Source organism: Drosophila eugracilis, unplaced genomic scaffold (assembly GCF_018153835.1).
Source record: "Drosophila eugracilis isolate 14026-0451.02 unplaced genomic scaffold, ASM1815383v1 contig_394, whole genome shotgun sequence".
Lineage (NCBI taxonomy): Eukaryota > Metazoa > Arthropoda > Insecta > Diptera > Drosophilidae > Drosophila > Drosophila eugracilis.
The window spans coordinates 284,287-301,637 of record NW_024573254.1 but is presented as its reverse complement, the minus strand read 5'-3'; the positions used below and the strand labels follow the sequence as shown (position 1 = coordinate 301,637).

Genomic DNA, 17,351 nt, shown 5'->3' with positions numbered 1-17,351 from the left:
TAAACTCTATAAACAGACTCAATGGCAGCACGCAATTACCGTTGCGAAGGCGGTACGTTCAAAACAACATTAAAACATTAATTGCACGTGAGCACGATGGCCTTTTAAAGATAAGCAGAGATAGTCTCCCTTTGATAAACAAATACCTTTTTTTTAAGTAATAGAATTAGTTAAGATAAATCTAAAAAAAAGGTTATTTAGCTAGTTTGAATGAAATAGCAGGGCACGTGATGATGGGTGAGTCTGGAAAATAACAGTTTATTTACCTTAATCATTACAAATATTCCATTTGAGATCGTGGTCTAAAATTCCTTAACTTTTAACTAAAGAAAACCACAATTTTTGTTTTTTTTTAATAAGTAAATTCACTAATAAACAAATACCGTTTCTTTTCAGATCCTCCTTCTCCTTTCAACTCCACCAAACCACTGAGCTTGCCATATTAGTTTTCTTCCTAACAACTCATCTGGGCACACCAAAGCTGTGGTGAATTACTTAGAACGGAGATGCCAACTTATTCCCACATACATACAAACGATCGTAAAACAGAAAAAGCTACACAACGCTAAAGTCTCTGACTAAAGGAACCTTTTATTATTCCGATTTAACTTGTAAGTTCATTCACCATTAATCATTAAAAACATCACCCATTTTATCATCACTCACAAATTTTATTTCGCTTTTTTGCCCTACACAATTCTTATCAAATACCACGAAAATTTACTCAAAAAAAAATATGTATGAGAAAAAAAAAAACTTAGATGCTCCAGAAAAAAAATGCAAATACTAGTCACTAGAAGTCCTTTCTCCTCCTCCTCCTCCTCCACCGCCTCCTCATCGTTAGAAACTGTAGTTCAAGTTGCCACTCGAGAAGCTCACATGGGAAACATCCGGCGATTGCTGATACTGTGGTGATCCCAACACGGAGGACATCGGTACAGCCATGCCATAGCTCTGACGGGTAGTTGGAGCCAATTGGCTAGTGGCAAATTGCTGGGCCACCGACTGCTGCTGGTCACGGAGTACGTCCAGCTGTTGCTGCTGCAAGAAACCCATGTGCTGTTGCGTGGAATAGAAGTCTCCGGCTCCGCCAACGTTGCCCACGGTGCGCAGGGGTCCAGATCCAACGGCTCCACCCGGGACTCCGGCCGAAACACCTGGACCTAGGGGGAGAGCGGATCCGGATCCCAGACGTTCGGGCTGCTGGAGGCCATTGCTGCCAAACTGTGGTTGTCGTCGGTAGGCGAAGCGTCCAGCGGCCAAGGTTTGTGGTGCCACGTTCACTGGTCCTGCAGCGTCGGCGGGCGGTGCTTGGGATTGGGCCGTTGCCACCGCACCGGTTACATCAGGATAGTAATGATAGAGCTTCTGCAACAGCTGCTGCTGTTGCTGCTCAAATTCCGCCCGCTGGCGCTGATAATCCAGAAAGGCTGCATGCATCTGATCCGCATAGGTAGGCATATTGACGCCGCCACCCAATGCTCCTCCAGCGCCGGAAGCCCCCACCCCTGAACCCAAGCCAGCTCCCTGTGGCGATGCGGCGGCCAGCAATTGCTGCTGCTGTTGGGACAATAACTGCTGTTGCTGCTGCTGTAGCTGGGAAATGGGCGTGGCCTTTAGCTTGCCACTGCCACGGAGTCCTGGCTGAGAATATACGGCTGGATACTGTTGTCCTGATTGCGAGAAGCCACCAAATTGGGCGGGATTTTGCTGGAAAAGATTTAGATGGAATGGCGTATAAGCTTATGGAGGATACCAGGATCTTGGTAACATATAAGCTTTAGGTTACTAATAATATACTCCAATCCAAGCCATTATCTTAGGGATGAAGGCTATCTATTCATATTGAAGATCTACGTTATCAGACTTACGGATGATAGGCCACGGCCATGATCCTTATGGTAGGCATTGCCCTTAGCCCATTGTCCTTCTGCAATGGCCAAACGATTGGCATTGCCCCCGCGACTTTTAGTGGTTCTCATGTTTGGCTAACTTCGTGTTATGCAAACTTCAACTAGTCCTTCAGAGTACAATAAACGCGAGCTCAGACAGTTAAAGAAATAATAATTTCAATTTCAGATTTAGATACAATTTTTGGATAAAGTCTGGAGCGAAAAATTTTATAAAACGAACCGAACTGAACCGACTAAGCGAGCAAGTGAGACTGAGCTTGTTAGCCCGGCTGGCTCCCTGACACCTGTCACCCGTCATTGGGTCAAAACCGGAAGCCTACTTTGATCTTAATTTGGATTCATATCGAAATGGATCACGCGATTTGGTAGCTTAAATAGACCGAACGCCAGGCCGCCGCTTCACAGTTAGAACGATGAGTTACCAACCGTTGGGAGTTCTTCTGCTGGCTCTATGTCTGGCCCGGATTGCGGCCAGGCCAGGGCCACAGAATCCATTCGAGAGCCTTAGCTTGGGCGCCATGAGTCTGGCCGGGAATATAGCCGAGGTCATTCAGGGTGGCGGCGCCATTAACCGTGACCTTGACATCGGCAATCCTCTACTATCTATGAAATCGAAAACTTCTATGGGTTACGGCGATGCCATACGTCCAATTGCGGCTGATTCATCCGAGGAGGATCGTCGTCGTCGTCGTCGAAGGAGGAGCCTGCATCGTCATAGACGAGCACCGTGTTTCTGGAAAATGGGCAGTGCCGCCACAACAGCATCTTCTGCCGACGATGAGGTAGAGGCAAGGAGAAGACGGGCACGTAAGCGTGCCGCTAACAATGCCTCACGATCTCGTGTTAGTCCCAAGACCAGTACCAAGAAGAAGTTACAACGCCGACGACGTCAGACGCCACCGGGCACAGAAATGGCACCGAATATGGGCGGACCGGATACCATGGGCATAGGCGATCGCATCAAGTCCATGTGGATGGCCTTTGTGAACAATGTTACGGATGTGGTGCAGCAAGTGCGCCAGAAAATCTCCGAATCGGCTGGCGCAGCGGTTTAAGGTTACCTTACCTTAACCAGGAACCCCCAGGAACCTTGATAGGGTGATTTTTTTTTGTTTTTGTTAATAAGTGCAATAAAAAAAGGAAATGGAAACCGGAACTAAGGCAAATCGAATGTTTTAAGGAAAGACTGAAGAACAAAAATAGGATTTGGAAAAAAAGGTGATCCAGAACTGGATTTCTAGACCTCATAACTTGGCTAAATTAAAAACCATTTTAATTTGACAAACTTCTAAGAAGTTTTAGAAGTTTGTCTTTGATTTTCTTAAATATTTTTGGTCTTCGTTGGCCTTTTTCTATCTTGTTAGTTACCTTTTTTTCTATAAAAGACCCAAAGGCGGCTCAGAACTTTCGTTTCTTTTGCTTAAAACATTACCAATGGGACTTCAATTTTAGAATAACAAAGTTTATGATAAATTTATTGATCTGAATATAAGATTTAATGACCCCAACCTAACGAAACCTCTTCGTAATGATGACCTCCAATCCGCTATAACAACAATTGAAAGTGATTTCACGGCCAAAACCAATAAAATCAAAAGCAAACCGACCTATCAAAGCGATTCCATCGAATGTTGTACCCAAGTAGAGGCCATTGGGGTCACCCTGGCACTCACAGCAATTACAAGCTGCTGTCCAGATTCGACAGATACGGTAACGAGCCGAGTCACGATGAGCCGGCGGCGTTAGCCATTGAACAACTTCCGGTCGAGATGAGAGATGCATCTGGACATGCACCGAACATTTCCGTGTCTAGTTGCATAATAATCTGTGATTGGATTGAAAGGGGCTGAGTACAAAAGGGCCATTCAAGCCGCTGGCCAGAACAGTTGACCAAAATGACTTCCGGATTGCGAAACTTTGTACCACTAATTGTGGCCCTGATTCTCACCCTGGTGACCCTCACCTGGGCAGATGAGTTCGATGTGGAATACTCCAACGAGTACGATGATGTGCGACCGCATTTAGTCTATCCAGATGATCCGAGACTGGACAAACGGATCGGTGATGCAGCCCGGGAATTTGGTCAGAATATAACCCAAGCCTGGAACTCAATGGTGGACTCATTTAAGAACTATTTCGAGGAGCTAAAGAATCTGTTTAGGGATACAGGAGATCCCAATGAAGTCAATGAGGTGCTTTCGAATAAATAAGTGATTAATATTTTGGATTTGAAGTAATATTTGAAAAATATTAAAAACTTAAATGATTAATTCAAATCTTAACTTTTTCCCAGAAATTGTGATTATTTTCTGAAAGTTTTTTTCTGATTTAGTAAAGCCTAAAAAATGATTATTGATTCTTCTAATAAAGTCTAACTAAAGGGTTTGGAAACTTTTCTAATATTTTTAGTTAGTTAGTGAGAAGGTTTTTCCATCCCAATTACCACCCACCACGGAGCTACACTCACCAACTGTTCCTGCTCGAACTGCTGCTGCTGCTGCTGCTGCTGCTGCTCTTGCTGCTGCTGTGGCTGCTCCACCTGCTGATTCTGTGGCTGCTGCGCCGTCTTGGCTGCTCCTCCATAATATCTAGTGAAGGTCTGCTGCAGTCCGGGTGTCTTCAGGCTATAGGAATTGGTATTGGCATCCGTGTGTATAGAGACCTGAGCACGGCAAACCTCCTGCTGGCCGGTTAGAACCAAGGCCGCCACTGTCAGTGCCAGAGCAAACATGATTTACGTAGTGACTGGATGGATATGAAGTATCTGGAGGACACAGCGTCTCCCGTTGAGTCCGGGCGAATGGTTATCAACTCGCGAACGTCGATGGTGCGACTGTGCAGCGGCCGCTGATAGTCCGCTGGTTTTTATACCGCCTTTTTGGGTTTGGGTAATAGCCAGCGGTGGCTACTTTTACCATGAAAAGGTAACAAAAGAAGGCCAAGAAACTTGGCCAAAAAAAAGTATAGTAGGTAGTATTGGTAAAAGGTTTATTGCATGATTTTATTTTTGTTTTTTTAGATGTCTATTTATAAGATCTTAGAACTTCTTCCTAAAGTTGAAACCTGTCAATCATAGATGAGAAATCCCACTCCTCTACCTCTAAGTCTTTAAAGTTTCTACCTTTTGGTTTTTATTTTACCCCTCCCCACTGAAGGCATTATTATAATTTTCATTTATATATATTTTATTTTAATTTTCGCCCACCCCGACTGTTGTTTTTGTTTCACTTTTTCCATGGATATAACTTTCTTTAAACTTTTTTCCCCCCGTTGTATATATCCATTCGCGAGTGGAATATGGAATAAGTAATAACAACAAAAGGGAGACATGGCTATGGCAATTCCAATTCCAATTCAAATTGAATATGCTCTTTGGCACTTACATAACAATCCTCCAGCACTGCCCGCGTGCCACCCGCTGGGTTGCCGAACGGGCAAACTAAACATAAACACCGGCATAAAACGTTGTTTATAGGAACGTGCCGGGCATGCCAAAAAAAAAAAAAACATACCCAAAAGCGAAACTCACAAGAAAAATACACAGTGCGAAAATGAGGGGGTGTGTGTGTGTGTGTGAGTGTCGTCTCTTTATCATAGCAAAGTTATCAAATTAAGTGAGTGGCAGCTAAAAGTTTAACTACCAATAAAGTTCTAAAGTAAAAGCGTTGAGTTTATAAAAGTTAGTGAACTGAATTTTATGTACTACCTGGACAATATTTCTCACTGTGTAAAGACAAAAAAGACAACAAAAAAATATAAATAAATAAATAAGATATAAGGAAGCGGGGTTAAGGCCAGAAAAAAATCGGCTCAATTGGAATGCAGTTTTGATGGCCCAAAGAGATTTGGCCCGCTGTTGGCGTCCATGGGCATCGATTATGAAAGCCAACCAAATAGCAAAGAAGAAGATCCAGACGCAGGTTAGTGTGTAATGGTCACTTAAGCTCGCTTACCTGCCAACATTGCGTATACGTGATACGTGATAGTCATAAATTTATTTGCTCATTTCATTACACACAGCGCGTAATTGAAAGCGCATTTCACACGATTGAAAGTTGTCTCTCCATCCGGCTGCCTGCCTGTCTGTCTGTCTGTTTGTCTGTTTTTTGGTTGGTATGTACGAGTATTAACCCAATAAAATGACCCAAGCCAAGTTCCTTGTACTTAATGTCCCTTTCTCCCTAGGGGTAATAGCCATAACTTCTTCTTACCGCCCCCCCCCTGCCTTCTTGCATTCCTTGGGGTACCCAAAAAGGTTCTGCTAGAGGGAGGAGAATTAGAGGCAACTCCTCCATCTGTCTATCTATCCCGGTCGTGTTTTCTCCATTAAAGTTGACTTTTCCGAATGAAATGCTTGTCGTTTTACGATTACCCTCCATAAGCCATCAAAATAAACAGCGCAAATTATGCAAAGAAAGAAAAGTAAGAGAAAAAAAATGTTAGAAGACCCAAAAAGAGATGAACACAAATGGAGACAAACTGGTGGAAGTGAAGCTACACGCAAGTCAACTAAATCCAGCCAGCTGCTAAATAACGCCACTTAATCATTTTACTGGGTCAGGTCACGGGTGGACGACAAAGTCGACGACGACCCAGCAGCAGCAGCAGCAACAGCAGCCGAAACCGGAGTCGGTTGTCAGAGGCTGAGTCAGTGGCCCCGCGTTGAACTTTTGAACTCGCGCACTGACCCTATTCCATGCCCATTCCCCCAACACGGCCCAAGGGGCTGTCGTTGCTCCCCGCAGGCGCGTATTATTTTTGGGTCCCGGTCTTCTGCATTTGCACGGATTTTTATTGAGGTGCGCCCGCCACCCAAAAACCCAGGCAGCCAAAAAAAAAAAAAAGCACAACGAAAACACACAACGAAACAAAAACCCAGCTTTGCAGGTCAAAATATATGTCTAGATTGATCCATTGTTTAGATGGGTGAATATAGAAATTATAACTATGGCTGCTAGGTATAAATGTTGCTTAAAATGCCACAAAACTGTCTAGAGTTTTCAAATCTCTAAAGGGTATGTTGAAAAGTATGCAGCAAAATGTTGTAGTCGACAAATTTAAGATTTTAACCCAAAGCAGCTTCATTCTTCAGCAATTTTTAACCATTTAACTAATTCTTCTACTTTCAAAACAAGAAATCAATTTCCCAAAAATCTTAAATAAAATCCTAAAACACACATCCCACTTTCTCCCAGTGTAGGCTTACCTATGGACCACAGAGAGTTGGGCTAAAAAGGGATTTGATGGCCTCCACTGATGAACAACTCCCAAATAAAACGCTGTCAATGAGAGATTTGCTTTTGTGTGTTCAACTCACATAAAAATTGTTTTTATTAGTTTTCTTCTTTATTTTGTTTTTTGCTCACACCATTGGCAGCACCACCTTACCACCCACTGAAAACCCCATCGAACCACCACAACAAACAGCCAGCGGAGCGGGCAGAGAAAAAATGAACTTATCGACTAGACACACGCACGGACACTTTTGCACAAATAGGGTTATAGTATATAATATAGGTCTATATATCTAGGCAGGATCCAGGATTTAGGATCAGTATCCAAATCTGGAGGAGGCCCAACAATGTGTGTTCTTTGTGTGTGTATATGTGTATGTGTGGGCTCAATTCTTTGGGGCTCAGAAGAATTGGCCTGTCTTAGAGCTATAACTTTTATGGTTTTATCCCGATTTTGTATTTTTTCTTTCAATTAATTTGTATTTTAGACTTTGATTTTAACATTCAATAAACTTTGCATTTGATTTGGTAATATTCAATATGTCTTAGCATATGTCTAGTGTATATATATCGTATTGTATATATATATATCCATATATGTATGTATGTAGCTTGGGAAAGTTTAAAAACACTGGCACATCCCTGCCCCTGCATCATCATCTCTTCATCATCAAAGTTAGCAACATTTAAAAAGTTTTATATATATATCTAGATATATATATATTATCTGTTTTAAGGGAGTGCTTTATCCCCTTCATCTGTTTCTTGGCACAGTTTTAACTTCTCTCCTAAACTCTGCATCTCTAAACTGCAATCTGCGATCGATGATCTGTGATCTGTGATCTCTGATCTCTGATCTCCACGTCGATCGTTATTATATCAACAAACATATTAGTCAACAACCAGTTGGGCGAAGTATTCCAATAACTCGATCTATATATGTATATATCTTATTCATTTAGGTGTAAATCTCCATATTCCTGGAGTTCCTTACAAGTATATTCGTAATCCTCTCTTAGATTTTTGTTCTCTGATGAGCAACTGCCTCCTGGTTAGAAAAAGTCCCACCCACCCATTCCCATAGCCTACGAAAAAAAAAAAAACACCTTCTTGCGAAAATCTTCTACTTAAACAGATAGCTCCCGTAGCTGCACAACTTCTGGCAAAAATCCGTAACCGTAAAGCTTTTCGTTTCCCTTCTACTAACATCTTTCAATTATCATCTTACAGCTCTGCAAAAATGTTCTCCCTGAAATCCAATTCCGGATGGGCAGAATGCGAGGATGAGCCGTGTCCGTAGTCATAGTCCCGCGATGAGGATTTCATTGAACTTCGACCAGAAACTCCGGATCCGGAGCTGAAGCTAGCATTGCGGGGACTACTTCGTCGCATTCGACCCTCGATCACGGCCATCTTGTTCAGCGGTTGCGTGGGATCCAGTTCGCAGAAGGCGCCGGCTATTAGATCCGTGCCGTTCAGCGAATTGAAGCTGTCCCGCTTGGAGCCTCGTCCACCGGTCACGCCCCCAACGCCACCGCCGCCATGCTGGCCATGATGATGGCCATGGTGGTGATGTCCCGAACCGGAACCAGAACTCTTCCGGCTCAGCCGATTGCGACTGTATTGGTACTGATAGGCGGGAACAACGGCGGTGGCCACCGGCACGCCACCAGAATTGGGCGGTAGATTCTGAGAGCCGCCCGGTGTATAGCTATCATAGAAGTCCGGCGGCACCACCTCCTCCTCCACTTCTTCGAGATGATGCTGCAGCACCACCTCCTCGTGGCCAACTGATACTCCACCGCCGCCGCCACCACCACCGCCGCTGGTCTCTAGAGTAGAGCACAGGCTGTATTCCGTGGACAACGATTGGGATTGCGAAAGACTGCTTAGTGGATCACTGCCGGGCATGACCAGGGCTAATCCAGCTCCGGTTCCAGCAGCCTCACCACGTTTCCCCTTCGGCGAACGTTGCGCATAGAGTTTCTCGATGTCCGGCAGTTGGCGACGTACTTTGTCCCGTTCCCGTTCCCGCTGCAGCATCTCCTGAATGTCCATGCTGCGCTCCCGTTCCAGCTGATCCATGATCTCCAGATCCCGATCCAAAGTGCTCGACGAGAAGGTGCTGCTGCATTCACTAAACGACACATCCTTATGTCGCAGCACACCACCGCCTGATCCGGGCCAGCGTTGCGGCGGCACCATCATGCTGCTAACAACAGAGCTCTCCTCGCCATCGCCATAGTTACTGGTGCTACTGTCGTCCGGGATTAGAACGCTGCCAAGTCCATTACCAGTACCGCTGGCACTTCCACTGCCATTGCAAAACGTGGAGGCGGTTACATTGGACAGACAGTCAGCGGTCAGTTTGCTGCCATGCCGCTGGTTAGGACTGGGGCGACCCCGATTGTTGTTGTTGTTGTTGTTGCTGCTGCTGCTGCCGCTGCCCTGCTGTTTGCGATGGGCAGAATGGGCATGACTGGTGGTTCCATGACCACCTCCATCAGAGATTATATTAATCTTGACATCGTGCTTCTTGCCACGCACATCCTTACCCAGATTGTTGACCACTCCGGCATCGCCAGCTCCACGACCTCCAGCCCTCTGCCTTTCACGTTCCCTATCTCTATCTCTTTCCCTATCCCTATCCCTATCCCTATCTCTATCCCTTTCCCTATCCTTGCCCTGACGATACGGTGCTCCTGTGTAACGATCTCCGCCAGCCGATGATCCATGTCCTGGCAGACGCACTTCTCGTTCGTGTCGCAATTTTGATGAGTGTTTGTGCGACTCAGAGCCATGATGAACACTCGTCGTATTGGAGGCCTCGTCCTTCTCAATAGAATCCCCACCACCGGATCCATCGCCACCATCACTACGTCGCTGGGTTTTCTGTTTGCGCTTGGAGGATAACCGGAAATAGCCCCTCAGGCGCTCCTTTTCATCTCTGTGGGTTGCAAGAAAATACAACATAAAAAATAGGATGGTGGTATGCCATGACTAGACCAGCTATTAAGTCTTATTTGGGATTCTTATGAGCTAATAGATTCTCATTGCTCACCTGGGCAATATCTGCGAGGCATAGATGCATGGAAAGATGACTGTGGGCAGGAAGGCTACCCAAACGAACATTAAATAGGTAAAGTCAAAATGTTTGGCATTCTCGTAGGTCTCCTCCAGTGAGAGCCTGGCGAAGCGAAGGATCATCAATGGACACATGCATACCACCTGGGTGGCAGCCATGCTTCCAAAGTTTCGCTGTTTCCGTTTCTCCCGGTGAACATCCAATTCGGCACTATACAAATCGTAGGAGCGAGCAGAGCTACCGCCTCCATTGCTCAGACCAGCTACGCCTCCACCGCTTAGTTGACGCGGTTCCACGGATGAAGTTGAGGAGTTCCTGTCAGGAGAGAGACTCATTTTAATAAGGTATTACAAAATTTCATGACCATACATTAAAGAACTAAAACCAATTTATATTCTTACTTTTTAACTTTTAGCTCCCATCAATTAAGTTAAGCAAATTCCTAACTAATCATTAATAAATCATAAAAATTAATGAATATATAAAGACGATAAATTTCGCTACCTCCAACTTCTCAATTAAAGTCATAAAACAGAGTAAAAGCCATCCTTTAAATGGCAAAAGGGGGAAGGAAGTAGCCGAAATCAGCCCAAGAAATTGGAACTCGTTAGACAGAGGAGAAAGACGACTGGAAGGAGGATGGCTCATTAGCGGTGGGCCAAAAGGGGTGGCTCCGTTGGCTGACTGATGGCGAATCGGATTACATAGACCAAGCCAGCCCTGATTGGTAAATCACCGAATTAATCAGCCCAATTAGCAGACAGATAGCCTGGCCTAATATTTCCAACTTAATCACTGGGAATGCTCACCTCTGTTGCATCCGCAGGTCCGCTCGATGCTCGTACATCATCACGGCGAAGGGTCCGTCGGGCGGTCGGAGCTCTTGGGAGGTACGGATATACAGATAGGAAAGCAGGATGGCTGGACCGCAGTACCTGTAAATCAAAACGAAGGCGGTCAGATGGAGAACACTTTCCTTGAATTGCTCCACTCACATTAGCAGGAAGAGACCGCGGGTATACTCCTGCATGTCGTCCATTAGGTTGACCACACATAATCCGATTCCCGATAGCTCTGGAGCATAGTCCTGGAACATGGGATTACAAAAAGGTTTATATTAATTAATTAATATTAATAATATCTCTTTAATTCCATAACCGCTCCAGCTCAACGTCAAAAACCGAATCCCGCAATTCCACTTCTTCCATCATCTTGCTTTTCCGTCAGCGAGATAGATATATAGTACTTGCATTCGATCACTAATGTTAGTGCTTACGATAGAAAGGGATAACAATATTACAAATCGTCTTCTTCTTTATTCTCCTTTATCCGTCAGCAAAACAAATACATGTACCTGCATTCGATCTCTTATGCTAATGCATACGGTAGAAAGAGATAACCATATTAAGCTTACAGTTAACTTGGGCTACTTCCCCAGCTGGTGTTTACGTTAAAAACAAATAACTTTCTCAGTACAAGCCACTTAGTCTTACATCCTACATTTGTTCCAGTTCGTTGTCCTAGTTTTCACAAAAAAAAAAACTCAATTCAAAGACATAATAATCCCATTTGGCTCCACTTTAAGTACCGTTTAAATAATTTATTTGATTTTTCAGTCTTTTGAACTAACCGTTTAGCCAACAAACATTAGAAAAAAAACGAGAAATCGGGGTTAGGAGGACACTTAGACGAGTTCATTGACTGACATTTCGAATTGGTATGGTATATTTTATTGGTAGAACTATTTTCATTGATTTTATAATTACAGTTCTCAGTGGAAAATAAGAAAAAGAGTAAAATGGGACGCTCGTAGGCCGTGTTCTTTGATGTCTGTCTGGCCTATCGATTGCCATGCTAAAAGCTTTAATTGAATCAACTTGCCGGCCAAACCCCGCCAAGTGTATCAGGTGTACGTAATATATATATAGATACATATATATAAAGTACACAGAGAGTCAACTTTTGCGCGACTAAAGCGACCTCGACCATGACCCTGACCCAGGGCGGGCAGGTGGTATATCCACATCCATATCTACGTTACATGCCATTCCACCATTGAGAATGCCTGAGATTACGTCGTCGTCGTAATTGTAATTACATATGAATTCGCGCGTAGCGAAAAGTTTTTGCGGATAGCGAAGGAAATTAAACAAAGGGCGGAAATGAATTTATGGCCTCCGCATCCAAGTTATTTTCTCATTAAACTGCCGTCCCCCCCGCGAATCCACGATGGCAGATATGAACGCACCTGTTTGGATACGCACCTTAAGACATCCTCGTCTGAGTGGACTTAAATCCAAGAGCTGGCAAATTGGCATTTGAGGCCGCCATCTTCTTTGATTCATCAATCATGCGAATCATCGGTCAACTGTGACCAGGTGCCAGTCAAAGAGTTCGATTTGAGGCTACATGATGCATAATTATTCCGCCAGAAGAGGAAAAACTCTTGCGGAAGTTTTCTTATTTTCTGTAGCTTTTCTTTCCCCCCCCTGCCGATCCTGATATATGTATATATATTATATATCCAACACATATGGAGGCAGTCAAGGAGCAGAGCAGAGCACTCGTAAATGATTTTGTATGAATAACTATTAAAAAGTTTGCAATTCCCTCGACAGCAGCAGGCGGGCGTCCTTCGCCCCTTGAAAGCGGTTAAAACTTGGGGCCCCAACTTTTAAATCAAATCTCAAACTACACAAACAGCCAAAGAGTGGGCTGGATAAGTAGGAGGGTGGAAAAGTTTTCCATTCCAGACGATGGAGAGAGAAGAGTGCCCGAAATTGTAATGAAACCTTTTCAACCAAATCGCGTCGCGCCCGGCTCCTTTTTGGCCCACAGTCATTTGGGTAATGAACTGTTAGCGCTGTACAATCTGGCCAACAAATCTGTTTTGAATACTTTGCCCACTGCGCACAGTCAAATGCAAATAAACGACAACAGTCACCAGAAGTGGGAGGAGGAGTTTATATGAAGCGAAGAGGTGGAATCACTTAGAGAAAGTTTGAGAACAAAAAATAGTTTCTAAAGGTAATGTTTACTGTAGATATTGAAGGGAGTAAGTTTCGAAGTTTAAAGTAGTTGATATTCTTTAAGATATTTATAAGCTTATTTTATTAATCAAGTTTTTTATTATATAAGGATTAAGTATTTAAGATAAGATCCTTAGCTAGTCTAAGGTTAAAAAGATTTTCAAGATTTTTAAAGATTTTTAACAGTCTGCTAACCTAAAGGGATAATTTCAAGCACCTTTAAACTTAGTTTTAGTTTTCTGCAACCCAAAAGGTTAATCCTAACTTAAATCTTAAACTTAAAACCAATTATAAAACTCCTTTCTAACCACATATAATTAATACTCTTTTAAGAAACTTAAAAATTTATCATTTTTTTGGCAATTTAAATTGTTGAATGTTAAGGCCCAACTGGCCAAGATTTCTTGTCAATATTTTTCAGTTATGGTAATTGGAAAACTTTTTTAATGAGTTTCAAGTTTTTCTTTCTTTCATAAGCAATGGAATCAATGTTGTTTTTCTTTCTGTGCACAGTGGCTGTGTGGCCAACTGCTGTGAGGAGGAGAAGGAGAAGTAAAAAAAAATTGGAGGAGAACCGGGTGCGGATGCTGCACGCAATTTAACGAGTCCTGGGGGCGTCTTGCGAAGGATTCCCTGGGCCGTGGGTATTGGGTATACATATATCCAATATGGGTATGGGCAAGGGCTATGGTGGGTTTGGCTATATGGCCTTGATGGTTGGCGGTTCCTGTTGGATGTTGGTATCCTGGTCGGTGTCCTCCTGCCGACGGGTGGTGGTTAACCGTGTGTCCTTGCCGTTGCCGTTGCCTTTTTTTTTTTTTTTTATGGACATCCTTCGCCAGCGCCTGTGCTCATCATCTCCTGCTGCCTTGATGGCAGTAACGTTTTCCGCTTTATGACCGGCAAAAGGAAGTCTCCTCATGGCTCTGCCCCTAGTTATGATTACCTCTAGAGGAGGAGTCCGCCTAATGCAATTGATTTGATTCGTGCTGGGCACAAATCAATTTGAGTTCTGGCCGTAAACACTTTATGGCTGCAAGATGACGATGAATGGAGCTGTGGAGCTGTAGAGCTGCTGTAGAACTGCTGGAGCTAAGAGAGATCCAAATATCCAACAAGTGGCCAGACCATTAAATTGGCTAACATTATTTTCGTTGCCATTTTTCGGCCCCCGCATAAAGATATTTACAATTTGGCGCGCGTTTTGGCCAAATAATTTATCGACTGTAGACAAGAATTTTTTTTTTTTTTTGGAATGGGTATTTGGGTATGGTTATGGGGTATGAGGGGGATATTACGATTCCTGGTAACCAGTGGTAGTAGCAGCAGCAGACGGGCAGGGCACATTAATAACAATTTATTTCCGTCCTGCCAGCAGGCAAGCCACATTCCTTAGCCAGCAGCCGCCGGGCTAAGGAGAAGTATTATCATTCCCAATGTCGCAATTTTGACTTTGACGAATTGCCCCTCCAAGTCTACGTAAACATAAGGAATGGTTATCCTGGTTCTGGTTTTGGTTCTCGTTTTCGTTTTCGTTTTCGTTCTGGGTTATTGGATGACGGCAGCAACAAGCACTGCAAATGAAAAGCACTTAATAATAATTTTCAAGCAAGAAAAGCGTGAAAAGCGAAGAAAACCATTGGCCCCGAAAAACAAAGATGTTGATGGATATTGATCTCTGGGTTATATGAGGAAAGAAAAAAACATGGCAGATGGAACTATTTCCTCCTTGCCAGCTTAACTTTCTTTCTCTCCCACTACCTGTTGGGCAAGTTTGCTTTCCCCTCCCTTGATTTTTCCTTGCAATTTCGTAGATTTGTTTTTTTTTTTTGCTTTGAAATTCGATGTCCTTGGCTTTGAGTTACCCACCCACAACGTTGAGGGGCAAAGAAAAAGCAACAAAACAATGAAGCAGCTTCCAAGCTATTGGAAAAATCAAGAAAAACGAAGCTCTCATTTGTCAGCTTCCCACTCAGATGTTTGAAAATATTTAAATATATATCAAAGCGATAATTAAATCGAAACAATGCCTCACACACACACACACACACACACACGTCTTAATTAAAAGAAAAATAATTGAAGAGAAAAAGGCAGGCCGAAGGTTATCAATAATCGGAGTTTCAGGAGAATTTCTGTTGGTTGGTTGGAAAATTGCTTCTAATGGATGGATGGCAGAATGGAAAAGCAGCAGGAGCGGAAGAAGCAATGCATAATTAAAAGCAGAATTTCGTAATTTAAATAATAAGAAAACAATGAGCAGACAAAATGGTTTTTCCTGCCTTTTTTTGGGGGCTGGTAAATGAGCAAACAGTGTGTAGCAGCCAAAGGTTAGGCCCGGTATGGGGGCCCTTAAAAGATTGGTGTATAAGCTGGGTAAGCAGGGTTTCCCAAAAAAAAATGAAAATATTTAAGCTGGGGGGAGTGAAACAAAAAAGACACTGCCGTACTTAATGGCCGTAAAATGCTGGCCAAGCGGCCAGACGAGACGAGGTCACAGGACACAAAACACACACAGTGGCTCTGCTGGCTGACCAAAAAAAAAAACACCGGACCGGGATCATGACCCGAAGACGGACACGGACATGGACACAGAGCATGAAAGACCTGACCCGGACACGGACACGGACACAGACCCAGACCCAGACCCGGCATGTGTTGCTCCTCTCTGCTAGCTTACGATAATAACACAATTATGTACTTACATAATTAAAGTCGTAAAGTGCACAAAAACACACACAGAAACAAGAGCTTAGACATAACCTACAAGACATGACTATAAGGACAGTGTAAGGACAAATTCCTAACAAATATTTTATGAAAATTACAAACATTAAGTCATGTTAACTTGACTGGAAAAAACTTTTAAGAAGCTCAAAAAGAAAGCTGAACTTTAGCTTAACTTTGAAATTTTAACTTTAGTTAAGTTTTTCTCACAGTGCAGTTACCACAAGGATATAGGCAGAGCTTTAGACTTTGGTTTTGATTTGCCTCTCACTCCGCTCTCCCCCCTCAACCATCTCTCGTTTTTATTTTTTCGTTTGTTTTAAGTGACAGGAGTAGGGAAAATGCAAACGAAGTGAAAAGCGTGAAAAATTGAATGGTAGGAAGGGGCAGCCTAGAGCTTTGTCCAATCGTAGGGATTCTTTGGTTGAGTAAAAATGAGGAAATCATTGGACTAAAGGAGGAGAAGCTCGCCCAGTTCAGCACAGGCCACATTCCACTTCAATTTTATGCGTGTTTATATACTCATTTCTCGCTTTCTCATTTTCAAAGTTTTCCCTCCAGCTTTTCCTCCACACTCGTCTGGCATTTGTTGTTATTAATATTTTATGCTTATGCGCATAACAACAATGGCACAAAAAATATTCACTTTCAGTAAATATATATATAGCTCTGTATATATCTGTATATATAGCCTGATGAGAGTACAATTGCCAAAAAAAAAAAAAAAAGAATGAAAAAAAGGAAAACACATACTCTTAACCTTGTTACGAGTGCTTGGTACTTGAAACTTTTCTTGCTTTTGTTGAATTCTAATTTCGATCTAAAAAAAAGAAAGAAAAACCAATGAGTTTTGGGTGGTGTGGGCGTTAGCTCCTAATAACCCCCTTTGCTAAAGACCATTGGACCTCGACTCGTTTGTCTCGGATGATGGCCAAGTGATTTAGGACCATATAAGCTGCTTACCGCCACAATAACAGTGGCATCAACAAGGATGCCCCCAGACGCAAAGCCCTTTTTAGGAGGAGCCGCCTGAAGGAGGAAGGGGGGTGGGAGTAGTAGTATTGGCATCCAGGAAAAGACAACCCGCCCTCGATTGATGCGACCGCATCAGCAAAACAACTTTCAAGATCCAAAAGCGGCGCTTTAAAGTGCGCACTTGGTAAGAGTAGGGGGTGCAGGGGGTGCAGGTGAAGAGGGGGGTATGAAGCATCATCATCCTAGCTTCAACACCCAAGCACTCAACCGCCCACCAACACACACACACACATGCACACACACAAAGAGAGAGAGAGAGCGCATAAATATTATAACGAAATTTGAGCTGCCATTTCACGGCCTCAGGCAGGCAAAAATTTGACATCCT

General features: G+C 43.4%; 4 protein-coding genes across 6 annotated transcripts in view; 2 read left to right on the top strand and 2 right to left on the bottom strand.

The window, feature by feature from the left end:
* Positions 1–650: 650 nt before the first annotated feature.
* LOC108110002 (intrastrand cross-link recognition protein) lies at positions 651–4,760 on the bottom strand. Of its 2 annotated transcripts, none has more exons than XM_017218839.2 (2): positions 4,381–4,760; positions 651–1,710 (listed from the first exon to the last, which is right to left on the bottom strand). In XM_017218839.2, exons 1-2 carry the CDS (start codon positions 4,642–4,644, stop codon positions 841–843), a joined length of 1,134 nt encoding a protein of 377 aa, XP_017074328.1. In that variant the 5' UTR covers positions 4,645–4,760; the 3' UTR covers positions 651–840. The 2 variants fall into 2 exon arrangements, with proteins under 2 accessions (XP_017074328.1, XP_017074329.1); XM_017218840.2 differs by lacking the exon at positions 4,381–4,760 and adding an exon at positions 1,872–2,147.
* Positions 2,310–3,069, top strand: LOC108110003. The gene has a single exon (XM_017218841.2). The coding sequence runs from the start codon at positions 2,327–2,329 to the stop codon at positions 2,966–2,968; it is 642 nt and encodes a 213-aa protein (XP_017074330.1). The 5' UTR covers positions 2,310–2,326; the 3' UTR covers positions 2,969–3,069.
* On the top strand, positions 3,749–4,304 carry LOC108110004. Its single transcript, XM_017218842.2, has one exon. It carries the CDS (start codon positions 3,809–3,811, stop codon positions 4,121–4,123), a length of 315 nt encoding a protein of 104 aa, XP_017074331.1. The 5' UTR covers positions 3,749–3,808; the 3' UTR covers positions 4,124–4,304.
* Positions 4,761–6,976: 2,216 nt separating the features above from the next.
* The window catches only part of LOC108109993, a 39,875-nt gene continuing 29,500 nt past the window's right edge, over positions 6,977–17,351 (bottom strand). The window contains exons 4-7 of one of the 2 annotated variants that reach the window (XM_017218829.2): positions 11,228–11,319; positions 11,042–11,167; positions 10,209–10,547; positions 6,977–10,094 (exon numbers count right to left, since the gene is read on the bottom strand). In XM_017218829.2, the coding sequence (XP_017074318.1) occupies positions 8,372–10,094; positions 10,209–10,547; positions 11,042–11,167; positions 11,228–11,319 (2,280 nt within the window). In that variant the 3' untranslated portion in view covers positions 6,977–8,371. The remainder of the gene's footprint in view (positions 10,095–10,208; positions 10,548–11,041; positions 11,168–11,227; positions 11,320–17,351) is intronic. The other variant, XM_017218828.2, reaches the window with a different exon arrangement.

Excerpts from the sequence above, each read along its gene's own strand:
- LOC108110003 (XM_017218841.2), top strand. The coding sequence starts at position 2,327 with ATGAGTTACCAACCGTTGGGAGTTCTTCTGCTGGCTCTATGTCTGGCC.
- LOC108110004 (XM_017218842.2), top strand. The coding sequence starts at position 3,809 with ATGACTTCCGGATTGCGAAACTTTGTACCACTAATTGTGGCCCTGATT.
- LOC108110002 (XM_017218839.2), bottom strand. The coding sequence starts at position 4,644 with ATGTTTGCTCTGGCACTGACAGTGGCGGCCTTGGTTCTAACCGGCCAG. Across the intron at positions 1,711-4,380 it reads AGTTCGAGCAGGAACAGTTG|CAAAATCCCGCCCAATTTGG; the intron begins GTGAGTGTAGCT and ends AATCTTTTCCAG.